Raw genomic sequence first — 25,119 nt, forward strand, 5'->3', positions numbered from 1 at the left:
CATGTCGTAATGCATGTAATTTACAAATATAGGTAAATACAAGTTTATTCGTCATTATGACAAAATGTTCTACACATACACAGTACTCAATTTTTTTATGAACACGAATGAATGAGGCATCCGATGTAATATTACTACACTAAATTAATATTTTAGGATATCAGACTTTTCATAACAAATGCTTCACGTATAGAATAATTTTGTCTGTAAGTAACTATCCCATACTTATTCCATGTACATATGTACATGGAAACATTTGACAATTTCTCAACCACTTAATTTCGACTACATCAAACTATAAATTTATTTGTGTTGAACTTAAAACTATCAGACTTATCTTTTTGGAAATCAATAAATAAATGGTAACAATAAAAAAAAATCAGTAGTACTTAACAACTGCGGGTTACTAATATCGCATGTGTTTTGTTAACTAAACATGAAACTTACAGCTACTTGAAACTTTTGGGATTGAGACAAACTTATACAAGTGTTATTTGTACGAAAAAAGTTTCACCTTAAAGTAGTTCAATTTGATTATGATCATTTTGTAAAGAGGAACAAACTAACTGTATACTTGTTAGTGACATCGTGAAAACTTTGCACTTCTTTGTGCTTATGATGAAGTATTCTACTAATAACACTATTTTGTAGAACAAAACGTGTTAATAGTTTAATATTAATCTGCTTATAACGAGACGTAATATCAAATATAGGGAAATGGCACTGAAGTATGCAAATGATCTTTTATTTTGAAATGATCAAAAGCAACTGTTGTATTTAAATTAAAGCGACATTTCTCTATCTGTATCATGAAGTTTAATATTAAAATTGTTAAAGGAAAAAATTAAGAGAATGCTTGGAAAAATGTAAAATTACTCAGTAGATTTCTTTGAGCTGTAGTTCCAATTTTGAATTACAACTTATAGGTATTTTAAACATTTTCACTACTGTTTTTTTCGCTTTGAATTTATCCAGTGAGGCATACTCTCCATTCACATCCGGAAAAAGTATGTAAATAATTGTTAAAAATATATGTTGTATTTTTGAACCATAAATTATGTGAAGACGCTATAAATTCGGGTGTCGTATCGAATGACTTCTCTTGTGACAAAGCTCTATCGTTTTGATAAGTATACAAAGTCTAAAGTACGTACTTTAATTCTATGTGATGTTATTAACTTTAACCTGAAGTTCATGAATATATATTATTCTGCCGTAGTTTCTTCTTTTATTGAAGTAAAAGTGTTTTAATTCGTAATTAAAAGCCAATGACTAGTTACGCTACCTGCATTTTGATATCTACATGTATATTTATAATAAATCATGCCGATATATGTATTAAAGAGACAGATTATAAAATTGAAAGAGATTGTTGTTTCCTGTTCTACTGTTGCATGTTGGTTCAGTTACTTCTATGTGATTTGGCAAATTTATTGACATCGCCCTCTCGAGTTAAATATTTCCCTGAAGTTCTTGAGTATGAGGAAATAATTAATCTGAAATGAAAATGTTATTAAATATTTAATTAATTGGATAATAAAGTGCTTTTCGTTATTAATACTTCACACTTTTGTTATAATGTATCGATCGACAATACATTACCAAATTATACGGTAAGTCTGGTTTAAACATATAAACATTTTTTTAAATTTCTATACTTTATTAGGAACTGTGTCAATTACAAAATCCATTTGAAAAGAAATTTCATTGAATTTAGCCACTGAATTTGGTTCATCTATCTATTTTATATAGCTGAAAATTGTTTAGGATTTATTTAAGAACACAATTATCTGTAAGTGATTCAGTGCTTATGTTATGTTAAGAAAAATATAATCATGATAAAATGATAACTACACAAAAATGATCAATTATCAAGAGAAAAACAAGTACTGGCAAAATTTTTCTGGACTTCATGACACTTCTCTAAAATAATTACTTTATTTAGATTGTTACTATACATATTTGAGTCTTTCAAAATAAAATCTAAAAATATACTTGTATAGCAATGGAAATTAAAAATTCACTGTTACCCTTATATGAATATGGAGTGTTTTAAAAAAATGGAATAAGCAGAAACATGCAAATTCTTAATGCAAATAGTAATTGAGAATTTCTTTACCATTTTGCAATTTGAGGTTTCATTTTTGAGATATAAGAAATTAAATTGTAGCAATGTAACTTCCGATACATACTATTTATATCTCAATCAGTTGATCATGCAACCATAGGCACACACACACATGCAAAAAACACATGAAAAATTTATAAATTTATAAAATTTTTAAATATACGACATGTATACATATAAGAACTTGAATAGATTGCAAATTATGTCTTGATAATGAAGCCTCAAATTACAAATGCATTTATTTAATATTATTAACAACTTTTTTTCATATGAGAAATTTGCATGTTCATGATAGTGTACCTGGCATATAAAATTTTTTGAAATATGGAGAATTTAATAATTCTATTAAAAACAGTGAATGTGTTTAAGTTTGGTATTAATGCTTTTGTCTGTTGTCTCACTTGCAATTACATATAAGAATATTTTGTATAAGACTATATTAGCATAGAAATTTTACTATAAAATTAAATCAAATTTATTATAGATTACAGTAAGATACAGGCAATGGAAAATAATGTAAAGATTGATATTCAAAAGGATTAAGTTTACTATTACATTTTACTCTTTCAGCCAAATTTGCCTGACACAAATGGTCACGCCATTTTCTGTAATCAAAAACTTCTAAGAGCACCACGTAAATTATTGTGCATGTGCGCGTGTATGTGTCACAGACTCATAGAAATAACTGAAAATGTAGATTTTACAAACTTTAGATTTCTTAGGACCTTAACGTACTACACTGAGTAAGTCAAACATGTTATTTGTGGTTTAAAATACAGTTCCTACACAGTGAAAAACTGGCATTTTTGACATTATAACTAGAATTTGACAATTGATAGTCTATCGTTACAGAAATCAGTATACTATAAAATGTTGAGCAGAACACGCTTGCATGTTTTCTTGCCAACAATAACAGTTCAGAAAAAATCCTTATTTAAAATCTTTTCGTTTTAGATATATGGTTTTATATAGCACAATTTCTTTCTTTCGCGGATCGTAGAAAATGATAAAACCTGCGGTATGGTTGAAATTGCTTTAAATTGAACCTTATTAATATAAATAAGAAAATGAAAAGGAAATTCTTAAATGTATAAATTTAAACCAGATATATAGTGTAATTTATGTATATAATAATACAATAGCATAAAATACTAATAGTTAATATTAGTTGTAACAAATAAGTCTACATTAAAAAGATTCTAAATAAATTTATTTATTTTATCAAACCTTTTTTATTACTTAATAACTATTAGTTATAGACTTATTTGTTGCTTAAATTATATTAATCTTTTTTAATCTTACCTATGTAAATCTGTTTTTAGCAAAATTTAATTTTATCTTCAGCCTGGACTTCTTATTTCTCTGAATTTATATAAGTCTTTTTCATTGAACTGAAAAAGTAAAATAATTATTAAATTGTACAAATTGTAGCCTTAAAATACTAAAAACTAATAATAAAATAAGTTTGCTAATATAGATTTTGTGCTCGACGATAGTAAACAATATCTTATCGTTTACTTTGTATAATTATATAAAATAATTTTCAGATTTGTAATAGTATAATAAAATATTTACATTTACAAGTTCATTTGCTTTCTTATAATCAATAGAACCGTGTCGTTAGTACTAACAACACTTTATTAATCATTTATAGCTTAACAGTGACTTTTTCTTATTGTGAAATATAAATTATCTTACCTTCGATACACGAGTAATAACATCGAAACTTCAGCGTGCAAATTTTGCATTATTACATTCTACATACGTAACTATATGCATCACAAAAGTAATTTTCATATTAGGATATATAAAAAATTTCAGTTGCTTTATAAAAGGTTTGAGTTCTTTTCTAAACGATCACTGATCATATATAATTTAAACGAAAATAGCTGCAACTGTATCGAAATTTGACAAACTTTTTATACATATAATACTGTATAGTTTTACACAGAACACATTACGGACACTCAAAAATTTTCTATCATTTTCGCGTGGCACTACTTGTACCTAATAAAATACACGTATAATCTATAAACTAAGTATCTTCCAGGTAGTCACTTTGAAAGTCTTCAGAAAATTTTCACTAAAGTTGATCTTCGAGTGTTGTATTATACATGAGTTACAGGTACAGAAATCTTCCTAAGATGATTTCCAGATATTTGTACAATATTTACATATTTACAATGCCACAGTTTTACAGAATAATGTACATGTCTTTGTCTCAATTTGAAATACTTCTTAGAATAGTGAATTTTCATAATGAAGTGGTATCGATCATCGACTAGTCCTTTTACGTTTACGTTTTGACTCACCGGACGGATTCCATTCTGGATCAACATCGGTGTAAGAATAATTTACTTTAGGAACGTTTCTTTTTGAGCTTCTTGTTTGCCGCAGTGGTAACTGCGTTTTCTTTACCTTTTTGAATGTTTCCTCTTGTCCCATCGATTCCGTTCCGAAAGTTTTTACCGGCATTTCGTTCGACATGTTGATCTCTTTACGTTGCGCAGGCGTTTTAAAAGATTTTTGAAGGCAAGATTCTTGGCACACTGTATTACTAGATTGATCGTTAACCGATCGAAATTGACGCTCAAGCTTTCTTGTACTTTCTTTCGTGAGATTTTGATGCGAACCAGACACGTGTACATCTTTATAATAATCTCTTCGTAGTAAATTTGAATTGCAATGATAGCCGCCATGCGGCTCTTCGTCCTTCCTAGAAGACAATTCATATTCAGACTTAACAATCTGAGTGGATCTCTTTTGCGTATTGTCCAACGCTTCTAAAGCGGCTATCGACATCATAGGTATACCTGGATAATTGTTTACTTTTTCAGCTTTAATCGGTACTTCCCCGTATGCCATAGCGTGCGCTTTCAGCCTCTTTTTCAAAGGCAATTTATTTTCCGCGTCTTTTTTGAACAGCTTTTCCGACTCACATTGTATCTCGAGTTTCTCCGAGTTACTTTGCAAAAGATTCTTTTCTATTTTACATAATAATTGATCATCATACAGTTTACCTATGACCGCTTCGTTTTTCGTTCTATCATGTTCTTGGACGGCGGGGCTTTGTACTGACGAATGTGTCGGCAAAAAATATGAGCTACTTTCGATACAAGACACATGAGTATCCGTGGTTGGATGTATACACTGTCTACAATGCGCGACAATATCGTACGTACGGTTTAAACACGAGCAATGCGACCTTCCACATGGACTGCTAGATTTTGCGCGCGAATGAAGGGAAGTAGTAGCGTTGATTTGCAAACTGCACGACACTGAGGTGCAGTGTTTATGATATGGTACACACAAGTCCGCATTGCCAACACAATTTCCATACATCGATGGTAACGTTGTTGGATGAGTTACAGGAATATGTAGAGGGTGTTGAGTATCAACCTCGTGTGAATGCGAGTGAATTCCATTGTAACCTGGAATCGCACAATTCGATGCGATATGATTCGGGATGCTACTGAACTCTTGTTTGATGCTTTGTCTAAATGCGTGATTTGATTTAGAGGACTTCCGTTTATCTATCGGTTTGTTCATAACATTTAGATCTTGATAGATTTGTGAATTGACGGAAAGCAAATCGGTTGAAAGCGATACTTTCTTAGCATACGATTTTACCTCTGAAAAGTTGTTTTCTTCTAGTTCCACCTTGATTCCTTTTCCACGTCCTACTGAACATTTACCGTCTTGGTACGGCAATTCTTTGCTATATGCTGCCAAGTCTAAATTATATGCTGCTTGATCGAGAGAAGCGATGGTTTCAAACTGTCCACATTCTTCGGGCGAAGATGACCAATTTTTTTCCTTTATCCTACCTAATTCTTCATCGTTATTGTGATCTTTTGAATTTTCGACCGCTTTATTTATAATATACAAATTGCTGTTAGGAGACTTTTGCAATAAAACTACAGTTTCTCCGTTTAGTATAACGTTCGCGTTCTCTTTTACAGTTTGTACGTTGTTTTCCATAGGGCTCAAATTATGGGTTAGTGTATCTGCGTCGTAATTTACATTTGTTTCTGAATAAGAAACAATTTTTGACGACTCTTTATCAGCATTTCCAGTCATTATATCGTTAGATGTTACTTCTACGTGAAGCGCTACCTTATCCAAGGTGTCCTCGGGATAAATACCAACGATTTTATTGATGATTTCTGTAGATGGATTTTCGAGCAATGAAGAAACACTGTTTGACGAATCATTCGTATCTGTTTCGTCATCAGTAGTTTGATTATAACATGTATATCTCAGGGATGCATAATCTTTTACCCTTATTTGTTCACATTTTACTTCATTTTCTGGTTTTAGATGCGGTACGTGCTGTGAAACGCTAGCTAATAGCGAGAGACCATCGATATTGTCTTGTATATCAGAATCTTGAACGATATATTTATTCTCTGTAATGTTACGCACCTCTTTCACACCTGATCTTTCAAACAACTTATCAGATTCCCTTTTTAATGTTACTTCTGACAATAAATGGGATTCGCGAGGAACATCTGTCTTATCAATACATTTGTCAAAATAATTATCGCATTTGTTGCTTATTATATTCTCTATGGATTTCCTAAAGTGTGTATTGATACAAGAATTTTCATTATTCTCAATATTTTCATTTGGGCAGGTTACATTAACTGTATTAGAAATATTTTTCTTATCCATAGAATAAGATCCGAAAATAGATTCTCTGATATTAGCGATGCTTGACTTATCTTCCCTTATATCCTTGCTTACTTCGTCGCAATTACAAATTTCTAATTCCGTTTCTGTACGGAATTTATTTTTTTGTACATTAACCACCGTGTTTGTACATTTTGATAATTCTGACTCTGCTTGTAATTCAAATTTATCTCGTATTACAGAACTTTTTATGAGTAAACGCGATGATTGTTGCTTTTCTTCATATTTTAAATCATTCTCCATAGGAGAGGTCTCAATACTCTCTGTTATGTTAGAAAAACTTGTCTCATTCTTATCATCATTATGAGTTGCACCTAACTCTTCACATTTCGTTCCAGAACCAACAATCTTTTGAGGATAATCAAATGTAGAAGTTCTTTTAATTGAACAAGTATCATTTAATGCTTTGTCGCTCGATACGTGTTCCGCAATTATTATTGACGATGTTACCCTTTCAATTATTTTATCATTAATTACATTAATGTTAGAATGATTAGAATTAACAGTATTATCTTTGGAATCGTATTGAGTACATATCATAGTACTATTTACAATTGGGCATTCTGTTTCTAAATCACAGACTTTTTTTAAACTTTCAGCTCTCTCGCGTGTTTCAAGCTCTGAGAAAATGTCTGTTTCTATTAGTCGCTTAATCACAGTCTGTTTATTACATCTATCGTTTTCTTTTTCGTCGCTTTTTATTTTCGAAACAATGACATTATTAAAACAGTTACTGTTGACAGTGAAGTCCGAAATATTCGATGCTTGTTTTATCAAAGGGGGAATCTCGGTTAACAGCGGTTTAGCGATTATTGTGGAAGAAGACGTCGTACACGACATTTTAACATTTATTTCTTTAGCATTATTGACTTCCATACAAGTCAGTTTTTTTACATTTTCTGTACAATCTATCAACTCGTTTTCGATTTCCACTTTATTCTCATTCATTTTTGCGTCAACCGTCCGGCATGCATTTAAATTAGTTTTTGAACTGATATTTTCTGTGGCATGTGTCAATTGAGATGTATCTTCTAATTGGTGATTAATACTTCTTGAATTATTTGACAGGTGTGCATGGCTGATATTCTCTTGCTTTTTCTTTTTATTCTTGTTTTTCTGTGATGCTTTTACTATCTTCAAGTCGATTCTCTTTTTAGCTTCTTTTAACCATGGTAGTTTTCTAGATTTTCTCCTCTTTATGCACTTTTCAAATACTATATCACTAGTTAAATCGATAATTACAATTTCATTAGACTTTTTACATTTTCTTCGCAAACGAGTTTCATTTGATTTAATTGTTTTAGGGATAGCATGCTTTGTAGAAATGTTATTTGAAGAAGGTCCTAAACATCTAAAACTATCATGTTCTTCTAAATTTAGAGATTTAAAAGGTTTTAGCAAAGAAATAGATTCATTTTGCTTATTTTTATCTGATATAATGGAATTTACATTTTTATCTACACATTCTATATTTTTATAAGCACTATCTTCCGGCTGATAATAAACAAATTTGATTAATATTATCATTATAAAGGTATCTTATTTTTATATAAGCAGTAACTAAATATTTAGCAATAATTATGCTTTGTTTAAAATATATTCTGATGTAACAAAATTGTAAAGTGTAATCTTTAAATATGAATGTATTAAAGAAGAACAAAAACATAATAAATAAGTAAATACCATTTGTGAATTAATTCTACTGGACGAATCAATGGGAGTTGCAGGTCCATCCTTCATCTGGTGTCCACTTTCATTGCTTTCTCTACAGTATTGTACAAAGAGTTCACAATGCTTTTTAATGTCAAATTTATGCTGCAGTAGAATTTTTGTAGAATTTGGTTGACTCTTTGGCACTTTTGGCAATACATCTTCTAATATACATGGGGAGAATGTAGATGGCACTGGCCCTAGAGATGTAATCGCTGCAGCAATTATCTGATTCCGTACAGCTACATCTCCATTTATTTTTCTCCATAAACGGTAAACAAGAAAGTAACGAATATACATAATATTTGACTCTGGATGCATAGGAATATTTTTCATGATTTTCCTAAAGGAGAAAATAATGGAGTTTAGACTAACAACTTGATAAAAAATCTATATATAACTTTAAAAATATTTTATCACAGAAAATTATAATAATGTGAAACAACATCCAGGAATATCTGTTTAAAAGTAACATAAATGATATAAATATTTTAGGGACAAAACATGATTTATTCCAACAAATAACTAATATAACTAGTAAAGTGTACAAAAATATACATTTCTCTTAAATTAAGAGGTATTTGTTTAGTTATTCATTCATATTAGAACTTGATTTTGAAATTTTTTACCAAATATATTGTTCTCTTAACAAAACAAAATTATAGAAAAGTTAATGATTTTAATTAAAAACCAATAACAAAATTTACTTGTTTTAATTTATATTTTATACTTACGTTATTATTGGATCTAAAATATGATGATAATTTCGACACATAAATTGTATTTTCATTAAAGTATCTAATAAATGTTCAGTGGAATGTTCTGAAAGAGATATTTTTTTAAGCATGACATTAAAGTTTAGATATATATTATATTAGGTACATCTAAATAAACTAATCTAAAAAAATGATGTAAGTATAGTCATACCTAGATAAACATAAAGACAAGAAGTGAGCCTTGCACAAATTTTATCATGATCCTCTTTACTTTTTCTAGACGCTTTTAGTTCCATATCTATGTACAATGCTAATAAGTCGGACATATTATTTAAATAAATGGATTTACCGCAATTCTAAAATGTGAAATTTTGTTAATTCATATTAATAAGTAAAAAATATTATAAAATAAAATGAATTAACGTTTTAAGAGGAGCTGCTTACCTCAGAAAGCTCACGATATATATACAAGAATAACAGTAAGGTTTCACTAATGGAATCCTTCAACTTTGCAGCTTTTAAAGGCCTTGTATAACACTCATTTACACTGATGCTTATATTTCTGTAAGGAAATTATATACTATAACATTCTATATATAAAAAATTTATAATATGCTAAATTCTTACTACTTGTTAACATTTAAAAATACTTGGTACAATATATACTTCTTATTATATAATGTGCTCTTCCTTAACTGTGTCTAATGTAAATGTATAATTTTCATATAAATATCAACCGTTACTTAACAAAATAAAAATTTATTTGAAATAACTTTTACTATATGTATTATTATTATTGAGGTAGCTAAATAAATTGTATTCAAAGATATTATTACTAATATTTATTATAGTATTGTTTTAAACGTATATAAATGCTACAGATATTCAAAATGCATTGGATATTACTTATTAGTGAATAAAGTAAATAAATAAATTTGAATGTCTTTGAATTCATATCAATATACAGATCATGTACATAACATATGGTTTTATATACTTTAGTATTATCTAATAGATACCCCCAAAATTTCTTTTTGCTATATTACTGTTAAATATGTAATCCTTACTTTCTTTGATCTCTTTCTATTTTTGAAAACGATTTTTATAATAATTATATAAACAATGTATCACCTAACTTGGTAAGTAAAAAATTAGAATCAATTCCAACTGTTGTCTTACCATTATTTAGTACATATCATATTAAATTAATATTTTGTGTTAGTAACAATTTTAATATTTAGTAATATTATTAATTATTTAGTAGTTACTAATTTGTTGATGTAAATGATTTTTAATTTGTTAATTCTTCAAAAAATATGTTGATTTTAACTTTTACTTGCATAAAAATGTAAAAATGACATAAAAATAATAGTAATTTCTATATAACTAAGGTGTATATTTCATACTGACTTTTACACCAGTTCCCGAATAAAATGTTACTGGTAAATTGAAGGTAATATTAAGATAAGTGTATGATGTTATTAAACATTACCTTGCATAAAATTGCATGAGTTCTGTTAAAGTTGTCATACTTTTCTGCGTGTGTATACACCTGCACATTTTTTTAAATTCTAACATCCAAGGAAATAAATCAGTAATTGATGACTTTAATTCTTCATCGTTTAATTTGGGCCTTCCATCAATATTAACCATTTCCTTTTTGGTATCTGTACATTGATAAATATGTTTGTTGAAAGATCTTCCATGAAGATGCTTACAAAAATAATTAAAAACAAAAAAAAAAAACAGTAAAAAAATAAAGATAGTAAACTTTCAAAAAACGATTCAACAATTTTGTTACAATTAAGTATAATGTAATTATTATTTGCCCTAGTAAATTCAATAAATCTAATTACGATTTAATAATTTAATCATATTAAGTAACTACAAGATAATAATATATTTTAAATTTCTTTAAAAACTTTTATATTGGCCTAGCAAAAGCAATAATTTTGCATACTTTAGACTTTATAGTCAAAATGTATAAATTTCAAAATTAATTCTTCACAACAATTTGTTCTATTTAATAACAATTTTCCAAGCACGTCTTTCACACATCTATCGTAAACGACCGCTTAAAACGTTCTAAATAAATATCACTACACCACAAAAGAATTTTTTCACATAATATCACAATTAACATAATTTTTTACGTTATATTTTCGTTAATTTTAGGTAATACATTTTAAATTTTGTCTTAATTCATATATGGCAAGATAAATTCTTTATAAAAACTGGTATTATTATTCACGCACTTATTATATTATAATCTCACTAAACACCATTACCTACATTTAAAAATAGAACTTATGCAGAAGTATGAAAAGATTAAAAAAAATCATCACAGAAATTTTGTACTATTTTTAAACAGAATAACAATAGAGATAATAAATGACACAAATCGATGAAACACTAATTATAGATGAAGTTATGCATATGTATAAGAAGTCAATCGCATTGCAAATTCCCATCATCATTTTATAAAAAAAATACGAATGAATATTCAATGCGTGAAAAATTTTAATAAATGTCTTTAAAAGCTGACAATAATAATTTATAAAACTTCTAGTACACGTAAAAATAATTTCAATTCTAAAACTATTAAAAATGTTTTCGAAAATCACAAAATTTTTAAATATAGTTGTTAGTAAATTTAATTTGTACAAGTCAATTGATAATTTTTATCAAAATAACTAAAACATCAACAGTGCAAACAGAAAGCACTTAGTACTTCTACGTGAATTTATACACGCGTTGTATAGTGGGCACAATGTCGATTTTTCACAGAAAAATGTTAGCATCACCGAAGAATGTCGTATCTATTCAAAGATTTCATTTGTGTTTCTATAGATTCAGTTGGCAATCACTAAATGGCAATGCCAATAAATGTAACGACAAATCGATTGAACGCGCGTTGAGGAAGTTGTGTATGAAGGCTAGCGTGGTCCTGGCACTAAATATTCGTAAACAGTACTATGTTCGAAAAACACTTTAGCAAATGCGATAAACACGTACCTTGCACCAGAGCGTTCTCGCTCTGTATGCTGCTTATTTGCTCTTCCACGACACAATCCATTTTTTCAGGTTTTTAATAAATTGTTAGTATTACGTAAAATCGTTTTTCCCTACCGCAGCGTAACTCATATTAAGAGACCGAAGAAACTACCACGACCGCGTCTCTCCACACACTGTGCTCTCGTCAACGGCCATATTGACACTGGCGTTTGATACAGCTACCGCGAGAGTGCGTCCCCTGCACCCCACTGTTACCAAGCTCTTGTGTATTATATTCTATCTAATAACACACAATAAAAATTGAAATATATTTCTTCTTCTCTTTCAGTTTTGTTTATTCGTACATTTTTTTTACAAACAGAACATTTGTTTCAATTAAAAGTATGTAACGTTACTTTTTGCGTTAATACTTCGAGCGGTAAAATTTCAATAGTTAGCGTTCTTTTAAGGGTTAAAAGCAACGAGGGTTTAGAACTGAACGGCTGATTCGTCGGTCTTTCAGGTAACTCAGCCAATGGAGATCCAGCACACGTGTAACGCACAAATCATGAGCCGGGAACACCATTATACCTGTGTATAAGGATCCAATCAAAATTGAGCAATTAAGTAATTGCAACACACGAGTTTGCAAATATACGCACTGTACGTGTGTTCTCATGTTTTCGTCTGAAATGTCTTTAGAATGTTATCTACTACATGAATTTAATTGTAATTTTAAAATAACATGTAATGGAGCTAAAAATTAAATTTGTCTTGAATAAGATAGATTCGAAAGAAAAGTTGACAATTTGTTATTGTTCAAAATACTCAAAAAATTAAAGTAATTATCATTACTTAATAAAACAGATAATAATAAAAATAAGTTTTTTTTTTTAAACTGATTTAATCTTTATTTGGATTATTGAGGTTGCCGTGACATAAAATAATTAAAAACTAGCAATAATTAAAATTGTACGTTGATATAATTATTTGAAAATTCATAGTGTCTTATCATTTGATAAGTGTCGTATATCATGATATCATGTCGTATAATGAGGCTCGATGCAGACAGGCGACTTTGGCCGTTGCGATTTTGCAACGGTTAAGATTATGCGATTCGGCAGAACTACAGTTTTAATCGTGCAATGTATACTAGCATATGATTTACTAATGTGTCGTCGTTGTGACTTTCATTTGATGACGTTGTGCAATTGGACAGACAGTCGTTACCGTTATGATCTCGCAATAATAAAAATTGCCTGTTTGCATCGAACCTAAAACTGATTTGCGCTTATCAACTCGGTAAATATCAGCATCATACAGAATCAATGAGTTATTGGATTTTCGAAAATATTGTGGCCTATGATAAGTATGTACTATATTCCGTCGTTAACTGATCGAATTTTTCCTTCGACAATTGTACCAGTTATCATCACCAGTGTTTTCGTTTACACAGTGCAAGCGACCTGGCGCACCATATGCGAGAGCGATAAGGCACGTACACAGGATCAAATTTCATCCAATGAAAATTTGTATTTTTAAATTCTTCATCTTATATTTTTATGAGAAAACTGCCAATAAATTGACAATGTTTTCTCGACAAAAAAGAATCCAGTCACAACTTATAAGAGTTAAATTATATTTAATATATAATACGTAATTGGACACTTTTCAGAAGTGATTTGAATAGTGTCTGAGTAAGTAAAAATAATCTAAATGAGATTGTGTTTGAATTCATTTTAAAAGAGAAAGCTTTGTAAATTCATTATGAGTGTATTAGCTCATAAAGGTACAATTAAATATGTACTTAAAAACTTAAACTTTTATTACTGAATGTGTGTGTGCGTGAGAGAAAGAGAGAGAGAGAGATCGGCCACATTTGAAATAAAATAGCCTGGTTCCTCGAACAAAATAGCCAACTTTGTTCTATACCTAAATGAGAGCGGTCTTAATTCGCGGCCAAGAAGTGAAGAAATTCAACGGTATATTGAATTTATAACATTAAAGTTTATTGTATGCCTTTTATTTATGGAGTATGTTTAACCCATGGTGTTGATAAACAAACTTCGATACAAACTAATTATAAGACAATGTGCATTGAAAATGTGACTTACTATAACAGACTGTCGATCTCCAAGCATCGAGTTGAAGCATTGAGCTGAAGCATCAAGCATCGAGCGAATTTATGAGACGTTTTAGTGTGTCCTAACTTTTGTGAAAATTATAGCCGCACTTGTTCTTAAAAAATTAAAGATGTAATTTTGTTATCTAGCATATACATATTACGATAATAGAACTTTTCAAAATCCTCAAATGAGACAAATTTAAAAATCTGATCGACACGTTATCAATATGGAAGCTGATGTAGTCGTAATATCTACTTGAAACAAATATGTATTTATTGAAAATTAGTTGCATCATGTGTATTATAATAAGTTAATATTACCAACATAATAATTTCTAATGTTATTTGAAGCAGTCATTTGTATGCTTATTTGTATTATTAAGTACATGCACGCGCACGCGCATGCATGCACGTGTAATGGTACGTTGTATCAAAGTAAAGAACCAATAAACAAGAGTTTTCCTCAAATTAAAGATGAAAAGAAGCAATGATATTACACCAAGAGAGTATTATAACAAGAAATATATAATACAAAAAAAAATACAAATTTAAAAGAAATTCAAAAAGGCCGTGAAGCGTTTTTAAGAAATATATAAGTAATTAATAGTTTGATAAATAACTGTCTGAGCGTGATCTTTAGTATCAAGCAATTTATGATAAATGTTAAAATTACCTAGGGAACATTTTTATGGTGCTTCGATCATTGGTGCAACAAAAACTTAACTACTTGACAAGTATGTATACATAAGATAAATTTATTCATAGCATGCGCTCTACACTTGGTAACCAATTACAAAGAACAACATTCTGTGGTAATAATGGTTTGAAATAATTTTACCTAAATCGGATCACATTTTTTAAGGAGAATAAAAATGGATCACCTTTAAAATTAAAATTAATCGATTCGAAATCCAACGGAAGTTTCAACTGCTAAAAATTGATTCAACAGCGACATACAGCAATAAGGCGCGTGCGCACCAACATCTGGAAAGCTCGGCTTGCTCTCTCGGTCCTTGTCGGCCGTAGCCGCGATCCTGCGTTCCGGCGGTGTCGCCCACCTCGGGCTCAGTGAGCCGATGTGTGAGCGCCGCGACGCCCAGAGCAGCCCCGATGTGGGTTTGACGAGAGGCCACGATTTTTTTTTTCTCGTCTTCGTCGTTGTCGTTGTTGTCGCTTTTGTCATCGTCTTCTTACTCGTCTTTTCCGATCGGCCATCGTGGCGGCGCACGCGGCTACACATTGCCGATCGGTTTGGTGCGCCACGAAAGGGAGACGGAGAGAGAGATAGAGACAGAGACACGTACAGTAGCCTTGCTCTTTCCCTCTCTTCTTCTCCTTCAGCCCCCTCTCCGACTATCTCTGTCTTTCTTTATCTCAACATTCGCATGTTCGTTCGCTTGACACCATCGTCCCTCGCTGTCGCTGCTGTCCTTTCCATCGGTGGTTCACGGGTTCCGCGAATACGTCGCAAAATGCATCTCCTCCCTGTGCCCTCGACTGGTCTCTCGTTGTCGAGAGAGGCATGGTCACGGAAAGGAAAGGGGATGACCGCGACCGAGGAAACGATCAACGATGAACCTGCAGAAAGGAGAATGACATAACACGGCAAGGGTATATAGCCTCGCGATTCTTTTCACTCCCGCGGTTTCTTTGATAATGACGTAAGAGAAAAATCACGTTCGCTGACATTTTTCACTCTCCCGATTGAATGTGTCGTTTTTATTTTTGTGCCCGTCGTCTCGGGTCGAGTATAAAACAAAGATAGTCGGAATGAGAAAAAAAAATGGGAATAAATGCATTGTGAATATGAGCGAAAAGAGGGGTATACGGGAAGAGAGAAACAGGCAAGTAGGAGGGAGAGAAAATGTGCTGCGAGTGAGTGCGCGGGTGAACGTTGGGAAAAAGGAAGGGGTGAGAAAGGTGTGTGTGCGTGGCGGTGGTGGCGAAAGTGGGGAGGGATCTTGTATGGTATAGAGAGGGTGTATGACACGGATGAATGAAGACAGCAATGCTTTGACACGATGGCATACGTTCACGAGGGTTTTGTTGAATGACAATAAAAGAGTGATTATAACTTTTTAATTGCACGGCCGTTGAACTCGATTTCTACGTTACTAATTTATAGAATTCTCAACGAACTTTGTCGTTGTGGAGTTCGGAATAAAGGCTGAAATAAAAGATACGTTTGAAAAACATTCGGTAAATTATTCGATTCAGGGACTCCTTCGATTCGCTGTTAAGAGTGATTATTTTTCCGTCTCTATTCGCATTGTACTTTGAAGCACGTACAGCTCGGCCGGGACAATAGAAAGTAAGGATTTGAATTAGGTTTGACCTGTTGATTCTGCAGAAAACGCTTGTCGTTATGCGAAGCATGCACGCTTACTAATTTACCTGATGCCATCAATCGGGATCTGCATGCTATAACTGTTATCGTATAAGCACATTTCACTGTATGTACGAAATTAATTTAGTCACGAGATATGTTTAGACTTGCATTTCATGAATGCAAGAAGAATAGATGTTGGAACTAAACGATAGCTTTTTATATCATATCGTTGATTTCATAATCGCATTATGTAGACATTCTTTTATTGTGAACTTTTAATATTCTTAAAAATATTTATCTTTCCATTATATAGTTTGAATGTTCTATATTATTCATAAAATATCGAAATATAAATATTACAAATATATATAAATTTGTAATATTTAAGAGTATTTAATTTTGAATTTGCAAAAGTGTGAAAACGTATAATAAAACTGATTCAATCGTTTTAATATTATTTGTGCAATCGACACTTGTACGGTTCTGATAAAATAAACAAAACTTACGATAAAATGCATTGTGCTTTATATAGGGTATATCAAGATAGGTAAGTCTCGCATTAAATGGTTAAAAATACGATGAAACGTATATACAAACAATTTTTTAAATGTGTTTGTATATGAAATCATTGAAAGTATTTTTCTTTTTGTACTTTCATATTATGAACCAAAAATATTGTACTTTACTTAAAGAGCACAAAGTAAAATATATAAACCTTGATATATAACCTTACAAAAATAAGAAAACGCGGTTATTAATACCAGAAAATAAAAATTAATGAAAAAATTTGGTTGCGTTTTTTATCATTTAATAACGATGAATATTTAATGCGAAATATATCTTGGGACACACTACATACTATCAATATCTATTCATTTATGGTAAAAACATAATAGAGAAACAATATATTATAGTATAATAAAGTATGGAAACCTGGATTACCTAATGATGTAAACGATTAGAAGATTTCTAGTCTATTAAAACTTATATAACAATACATATTTTAAAGTTTTCGACGAGCAATATAATTTTAAACATTGTTTTAATTTTTATTTTTGTCTCAAGAGCACAAATTAGATCCGTAAATTGTATTACAAACCTACGTATTATATAACATCGAAATTGTTCTCTATACCAATACAAATTCTTCTATTTTTATTCTTTAGATATAGAGTTATAACGAAGTAGCAAAATTCATTTTTGATGATAGTACGAATTATGAAAATGTATTTTTGATAATAATACGAAATACAGAAATTTATTTTTAATATATTGTGGTGAAATACAGAAATTAATGTATATATGAAAAAGAATAATGATTCCCAATGTATGTATTTAAAGATAAGAGTGATACGACTTAACTAATTTTGCACAAGATATATTTTAAAATTGTTCCGTTATTCAAAAGTAAATAATAATCTGAAGTTAAGTGCGATTATTCGCGTTTCTTGGTTAAAGTTCACAGTTTACGCATTCACGAATAATTTGTCGTTAAAATTTCAAATATTACAAATTTCGAATTGCGTTACTTCGTTTTTTAATTTTTCACATTACCAAATCATTTCATATACATATATAACTATCTGCTGCATCGAATGGGCGAAAAAGTAAACGTAGTTAGTATTGTGTATTATGCACGTGAGAGTGGAAATGCACGGTAAAGATGTGAATCTATTCAATTTCTCATAATTTATTTTTGACATTGATACAAGTGTTTACGTCAGTGAACTAGTTACGTATATTTTACGTGATAGAAACATTTTCATGAAGCAGATTAAAAGTCAGGCTTTCGTGTGAATTTTATGTGTCGCTACAAGAACAAAACGAATGTATAAACACTGAAAGTTCATTAAAATAAATTCCTTCACCGAAGAGGGTTCATTGCTGAATGATAACTACATGGTAAGTACTATTTATTGTCGCTATGTGTTGTCTTTTCAGAATTAAACCTTCCTTGGATATATTTTTGTGTAGATTACTAATCGAATAAAATTGTATTCCTTTACTTATGTCATACGTATTATATCAAATAAATTGCTAGGTATCCTGTATATCTCTATTGTTTTTAATTGTAGAGAAAATAGTAAGTGAAAAAAGGCATTTTGGCAATAACGATAAATTTTTTAATTTAGATGATAGTTTTTGAAAGTTCATTTTTTGAAGAGTTGTAGTTTTGTTTAAATAGAATTATATTTTCATAGGTACAATTATTCATAAAAATATACGTATAAATTTGGTTAAAAAAATACATTGCAGACTTAAAAATTTTAAAAACTGAAGATCGAGAAAATGTACAAAAAATTTGTCATCCTGCAACTACATGATTTCTTTCTCTTATGTTGTTTTCTATTATCAAAAACGTAGATATATTTGGAATGTTTACAATAAGCGAAACACATCGAGTATATTTGTTTCTTGTATGGGTGTAATTAGATGTATTTGATGCAAATAATTTTGCACAAATACAATTAAAAATAATTATTAATTTGCATAATTATAAGACACCCTATTTATTATTTACCATTTAAGAGGCATATTTTATCCAAACATAAAATATTATTTGTCCATTCTGGAATAATCATTACTTGTATAAATAATTGATGACAAAGAAAATAAAAACTGGAAAATGATTTTGAAATCTAATAATTGGATAATGTACAGTTTTACTCTTTTAACTATGGAGTACTAACTACAATTTTTATTAAACAATATTTACAGAATCATCAAAACGATTTGTCTATCAAGATTTTCTAATTACATTACTTGAAAACTATTAGTTACGTAAAAAAATGTTTTGAATAAAAGTTCCAGAGAATGAAATAAAGTATATATTGCTATAATACATTTCTTTTTACTTTGTCTTTTTATTAAAATACAAAAGTCACCTTGAATTTTTCAATCGTAATGTATAAAATTTGACTCTACTATTGAAAGAAATATAAAAAACTGAGTAAGAAAACTATAAATGCACATGGATTCGAAAATGAATATTTATCGAGATATTGTGCTTTAATAAACGATGATAAACTTTCGTGAATGTAAAATTTAAATTAATCATAATGGATAACATTTTGAGCGCCTTTTACAATAAACATTATTTATTGAATATCTCAGTAAGTATTAGTTTTCGGATCCATGTACACTTATAATTTTTTACTTAGTATTTTATATTCTTTTCAGTAGCAGAGTTAAATTTTATACATTATGATTTAAAAATTTAAGGTGACCTTTGCATTTCAATAAATATAGTAAAAAGTTAAACTGGATAAAAAATAATTATAACTATATGTGCCACATTTCATATTTTACAATTTTTGTTCGAAACAGTTTCTAAGTAAGTTAGCTGACAAGTCTTGGTGGACCATTCGGTATTTATCTTATCACGCTGTAAATGTATTTATGTTTAAGCATAAATAAATATTCAGTTGTTTCTTATTTTTGATATTTCAATGGAACATCGATTACATAATAAAAAGTTGCTTTGTACAGTACGAAAGAAAACTTTTCAGCGTTGTGGATTGAGTGACAGCATGAAAATTATATATTCCGTAACGAAAACTTGACCATCCAGATCGATGATCATTTTGAAGTTGTTCTCGAGTTGGTGTTTCAATTTAATCATTTTAAATCTGTCGAGTTTAAAACTGTTAAAAGCACGCCGATAACTTTAAGTATGGAACTTTTCCGCGCGCTCTTGAACATATAGTCACGAACGCTTTTCAAAGTTTAGAAGTAACAAAGTATCGTAGAGTCGTTAATCAATTTTAGTATAAATTGCAGATGTTATTCCAGGAGCTTTCAGAAAATCTGAATATATTTAAATACATTTTTTGACCGCGGGGATTTCATCCTCCCGGCGGTATCATGCATATGCAACTAGAATTACTTCTTAAATAGAAACGGGTTAGTACACGAATTAATTCTGCAATAATAATTCATCGCCTAAAATTATAACTGCTTCGCTTGTTATGGGACTCATCAATGTTTAAATATTGAAAACTATATAAACAAAATTCATGTACATTTTTAACTTTTGGTAGTAAATGTTCCATTTGCATTTAATCGATTTGAAACCGCTGATTCATCGAAGTAGTAATAAATGTTTATTCTACCGACAAATATTGAATTACTCCTCGCGGCGAAGGTTCGAATAATTGTTATATGGAGAATGAGGGGAATATCGGTTATCCTCGATATTAATCAAACAAATGGAATAGGTGTTTATAACAATCGGTGTAGTACTTCCATTTTATAGAAATTTGCTATTAGCTTCTTTCTTGTTATTCAAGATTTATAGTAGACACGAATTAATATACGTTTTATGTCTAAATATATACATACTTTTAGACACATATTAAGTGTCAAAAAAGTGAACTTTTATTATATAATTATGATTTAATTAATTTTTATCGTTGCACGTGCAAAAAAAGTTGAATGGTTTCATACCTCGATTGAGATAATTTTTTTTATATCTAATTTTTCTTAAGAATAACTGAAATCGTTAATATTCTGTCAAACAGAACCATGTTTTTTTTTTTTACATAAATACTTTTAAGATTAATTCAGTAACCTGAAATACATACATATTTTATCGTTTCAGTACTGCACATTCGAAAACTTTTCAATTCCACATCTTTATTTACAAAGACCCATATTAATTATATTCTACCGTGTAATGTAATTTTCGTTGTTATTTACTCTTTCACGGCAACCTGCATAATTGTAATCGAAACCAATTCACTGAATAGTTAAAGTCAGTGCGGTCCATTTGTATTATACCTAATTGACAATTCTACTGCTCTATTTTGTCTCTCTTCAGATGGTTTACGGACATTTGCCGTCTCTATCTTTTAAGTAGAGAGGGAAGCCAACGTGGCGTAAGTAGAAGTTGTGTCTGATATGATTCACGGTCGGGGTCACTTGTAGACATTTTCATAAATCATCAATGCAGATAAAATCATGATTCTTTCAATCGTTATTAAATGTTTTAAGCTATGTTATACGATACTTATTGTCAACAATGATATCTTATAGGTTAAAAGAAAAACTTTATTCACAGACGCATCTTATACGTTTTTTGCAATCATTTACTGAATACTATATACAATTTGAAACGGGTACATACTCTTTACAGAATAAATTCAGAGTCAATTTCTGTAGAAATACATGTGTGTGTGTATGTGTTCTTCGTAGTGAAAGAGTCTCTTTTAGTACTCACAAATCCATCTAAAAGATTACAATAGGTAAGCTTCAGTTAATTGCGCTTGAATATCGATCTCTCTAATGTACAGTGTCACATTACTATAACATGCGATAGATCAAAGAGACTCATAAATAATGAGTTTATCGATGTAGTGGTTATTCATATTTGTATGCATCATAAGTATAAGGTATTGAAATAGTAAATATTATGTTATTGGAATGAGTATTAACTATTAGTCGAACATATCCTGTTACCCGATTTATTAAAAGCGTTCTAATGCATTTATAAATGCTTAATTACATTAATGCAAGTTATTTGAATTATAGTTCAAGACAGTTGGTATTTGTAAACTATCAATAAATTTGTCTATGAATTTGCATAGTAGCATATAATTTTCTCTTTTATCTTACTATTATTGAAAGCGATTATCTCTTCTAAATTTTTTTTAAATACAATATATTATCTTTATATTTATTGAATATTGAAGATATAGTTTCAGCAATTAATTTATAATATCATTAGTAATTCATTAAACAACATCGAATACTCCAGATATATTCTGTATCGCTTACACGAAAATGTTTTATTAAAATAATTCATTAAAATATTTTCCTTAATTTAAATATATTTAATTATTTATTTATTTCGTAAAAATTTCATCGTAAACAATTTTTTGAAAAATTTGAAACCTCTGTATCCGGAATGAGTAGTATTTAAAATCTCATATAAAATTTGTTGTTAATTTAATTTTTTGACTGAACATATTTTTTAGTATACTGATGATTTATTTTTTCGTTCTATAAATTCTCCAAATTGCCAATTACAAAATCTACATATTTTTAAAAACTGAAAGAAGCAATTTAATTGAGATCGAACTGTACTTGGCTTGTGTCTTTTGTTTAAAAAATTTAAAGCAATTTTACAATGGTATGATTTCATACGGGTTCGGTGCGTGTTCAGGTATAGTGTTTCTGAGCATGTCACGTCTTTTTTTGTACTTCTTAAGCCAACCCGTATTCAAATGTCGTGCCGTGACATAAATGACTATAGATATTTGAACCTGCATCAGCTATGTAAACGGATACTCAGATTCTTCAATTTCATGTCACTTTTACTGCAAAACGACGAATTGTGATCCCTCCCTTAATGTTGCTTCCATTTCATTACCCTCGAGTAATCATCGATCGTATCTCAAATTCTTGAATATATTAACGTTGCTGAGGTTCCGTGACTGTTCGTGCGAAAAAATGTCGTGTTAGAAGCATTTACTGCTTTTTCCGGTATTTCAAATAGATTATCGACGAAACGGTAAATTGCAAATAATCCTTTAAATAGAATGTTAATAGTTTGTAATTATTTAATATACTACGAGTAAATTTACATTTTGAGATACCTTTATAGGTATACTTTTTTTATAGAGTCTGATAATTTAATTAATAAAATTCCCGCTGAAAATGCTGTTAATACAGAAACAATTGTACTCACCAGTTTTAAAATCCGCGCCACACATGTCTGCCCGCACGTGGTTCGTTAATGGGTGGTCTAACCTCAAACAGACACTTCACACACTGACACTTTGTATACATGACCCAGCGACAATCAAGCGAAGTCGACACTCGCTTTGCTTGACAATGGTTTTCATCTTCAAATATTCCACAACAACATTCTGGTATATTCTGTAGTTTCTGTGCCGCATTCCTGCACACAATACGCTTGTTTTTATGCTTTTTTCCCTATTCTGTAATATCGTTTTCTCGTCCGGAGCTATTTCGAGCGTCATTTTGACAATACTTTTCACGAGGTCTACGGATATTTCGGAGTAACAGACGTTATTGGTTAAGCTGCGCGAGAAAATTTTTTAAAGGGTTATATTCATTCGAAGGTCTTTCGTCGCCTAAAGGAGATATAACGGTTGCCGAACAATTGTGCTTCGCAGTCTGATGTAAAAAGAACGTAGGTTCTTGCAAGCCATTCGTTCCGTTGCTTCGACGTGTCTGGAATCCATGAGCCGCGATCGATCGAGCGCATCAATAACGTCGTTCGAAGTCACTGTGATGCGTCTTGAAAAGAGGTTAGGTCTTGTTGGGAGTTCAACTTTGTGGACACACCGTGATCCGGAAACGAAAACCGTGGTTCGTGAATTGAACCGCATCGCAAAATAAAGTTTATGCGACGTCGAGCAAACGAAAGCACCAGAGTCTGTGACACTGACGAAGAAGCTTACACGTATTGCACACATAACATAAAGCCCGGTGTTATCCTACGACTACAATATATACTTTAGTAATTGACTCATACTCCAATCGTAGCATGAGTCGCCCGGGCCACTAATACCAACGACGAACGTAAGAGCTCTCTCACCGTTTTTGTCACAATCGAGCACATTCAGCTCTTGAAAGTTATACGCCGAGAAAACGATTCGGTTTATCGAAACCTTTGGATTCGTGGATAACATTCGTTCGGCCATTCCCTTCGCGACCGAGCCAACGTTCGTTACTGTTCGTTACTCGCGATGCTTCCAAAACAAACGCGACGCGTTTGATGATATGTACGTCTTAATGCCAACTGCCGCCCAGTGTCTCTCACGCTTATGTCATCATGGTGATCAAAAACTCAGTACAGTGGAGTATGTTACTATGCGTAAGAAAAATGCACGGTTTCTAATTAATTTCCACTCATTTATTTATCCAATTTATCTTCCTTAGTACTCAATTTTTTAATCGTTTTTATTAAGACCACTTGTTACCTTTAATAGACAAAACATGTCTGATAATTTTTAGTTTGGTTTATGCATTACTTCGATTCTTAAGATGTACATGAAATTATGGAGGAAATGGTGCATTCGCCGATTAAGTTGGCAATATGCGTCGTGGACACGTTTCACTTGTTTTAAAGATGTAATCAATTATTTTCAAAGCTGTGTAAATTCAATTTATATACAGAAAATTGATGTGGATTATCGTTGAAGTTATGAAATTATACAATACTTGTAATTTAAAACATCCAATAATTAGTTTATTGAATATCATGGAATAGATAATAATTGTTCAGTGTCATCAAAGTCATTATATTCTTGTATATTTTTATATTCTTGTATATTCCTATTCTGTTATATTTTTGTTTAATTGTACAATTTTTCTTTTAAAATGGGCCAACAATGTTTTCTGTTTGCAAATATTTTGGAAATGTGCAACGTGTAATGGAAAACACGCCAATATTTCA

General features: G+C 30.4%; 2 protein-coding genes across 3 annotated transcripts in view; one reads left to right on the forward strand and one right to left on the reverse strand.

Moving 5' to 3' along the window:
• LOC143148595 (uncharacterized) lies at positions 1-24,432 on the reverse strand. Its single transcript, XM_076315071.1, has 10 exons — positions 23,383-24,432; positions 12,262-12,541; positions 10,739-10,913; positions 9,691-9,808; positions 9,458-9,602; positions 9,265-9,352; positions 8,504-8,873; positions 3,827-8,314; positions 3,431-3,519; positions 1-1,496 (listed from the first exon to the last, which is right to left on the reverse strand). Exons 2-8 carry the CDS (start codon positions 12,320-12,322, stop codon positions 4,403-4,405), a joined length of 4,869 nt encoding a protein of 1,622 aa, XP_076171186.1. The 5' UTR covers positions 12,323-12,541; positions 23,383-24,432; the 3' UTR covers positions 1-1,496; positions 3,431-3,519; positions 3,827-4,402.
• The window catches only part of LOC143148599 (adenosine receptor A1), a 239,460-nt gene continuing 232,739 nt past the window's right edge, over positions 18,399-25,119 (forward strand). For both annotated transcript variants that reach the window (XM_076315082.1, XM_076315080.1), the window contains exon 1: positions 18,399-18,596. Coding sequence is in view for 1 of the 2 variants with exons in the window: in XM_076315080.1 (XP_076171195.1) it covers positions 18,583-18,596 (14 nt within the window). In the remaining variant the exon portion in view is untranslated. The remainder of the gene's footprint in view (positions 18,597-25,119) is intronic.

Source organism: Ptiloglossa arizonensis, chromosome 6 (assembly GCF_051014685.1).
Source record: "Ptiloglossa arizonensis isolate GNS036 chromosome 6, iyPtiAriz1_principal, whole genome shotgun sequence".
NCBI classification, from domain to species: Eukaryota; Metazoa; Arthropoda; class Insecta; order Hymenoptera; family Colletidae; genus Ptiloglossa; species Ptiloglossa arizonensis.

What these genes read in the sequence shown, in the direction of transcription:
- LOC143148595 (XM_076315071.1), bottom strand. Translation starts at nt 12,322, where the DNA reads ATGGATTGTGTCGTGGAAGAGCAAATAAGCAGCATACAGAGCGAGAAC. An exon ending in CGAGAACGCTCTGGTGCAAG is followed by an intron (nt 10,914 to 12,261) that starts GTACGTGTTTAT and finishes ATCAATGTACAG; the next exon opens with ATACCAAAAAGGAAATGGTT. An exon ending in ATTTTAGATCCAATAATAAC is followed by an intron (nt 8,874 to 9,264) that starts GTAAGTATAAAA and finishes TTTCTCCTTTAG; the next exon opens with GAAAATCATGAAAAATATTC.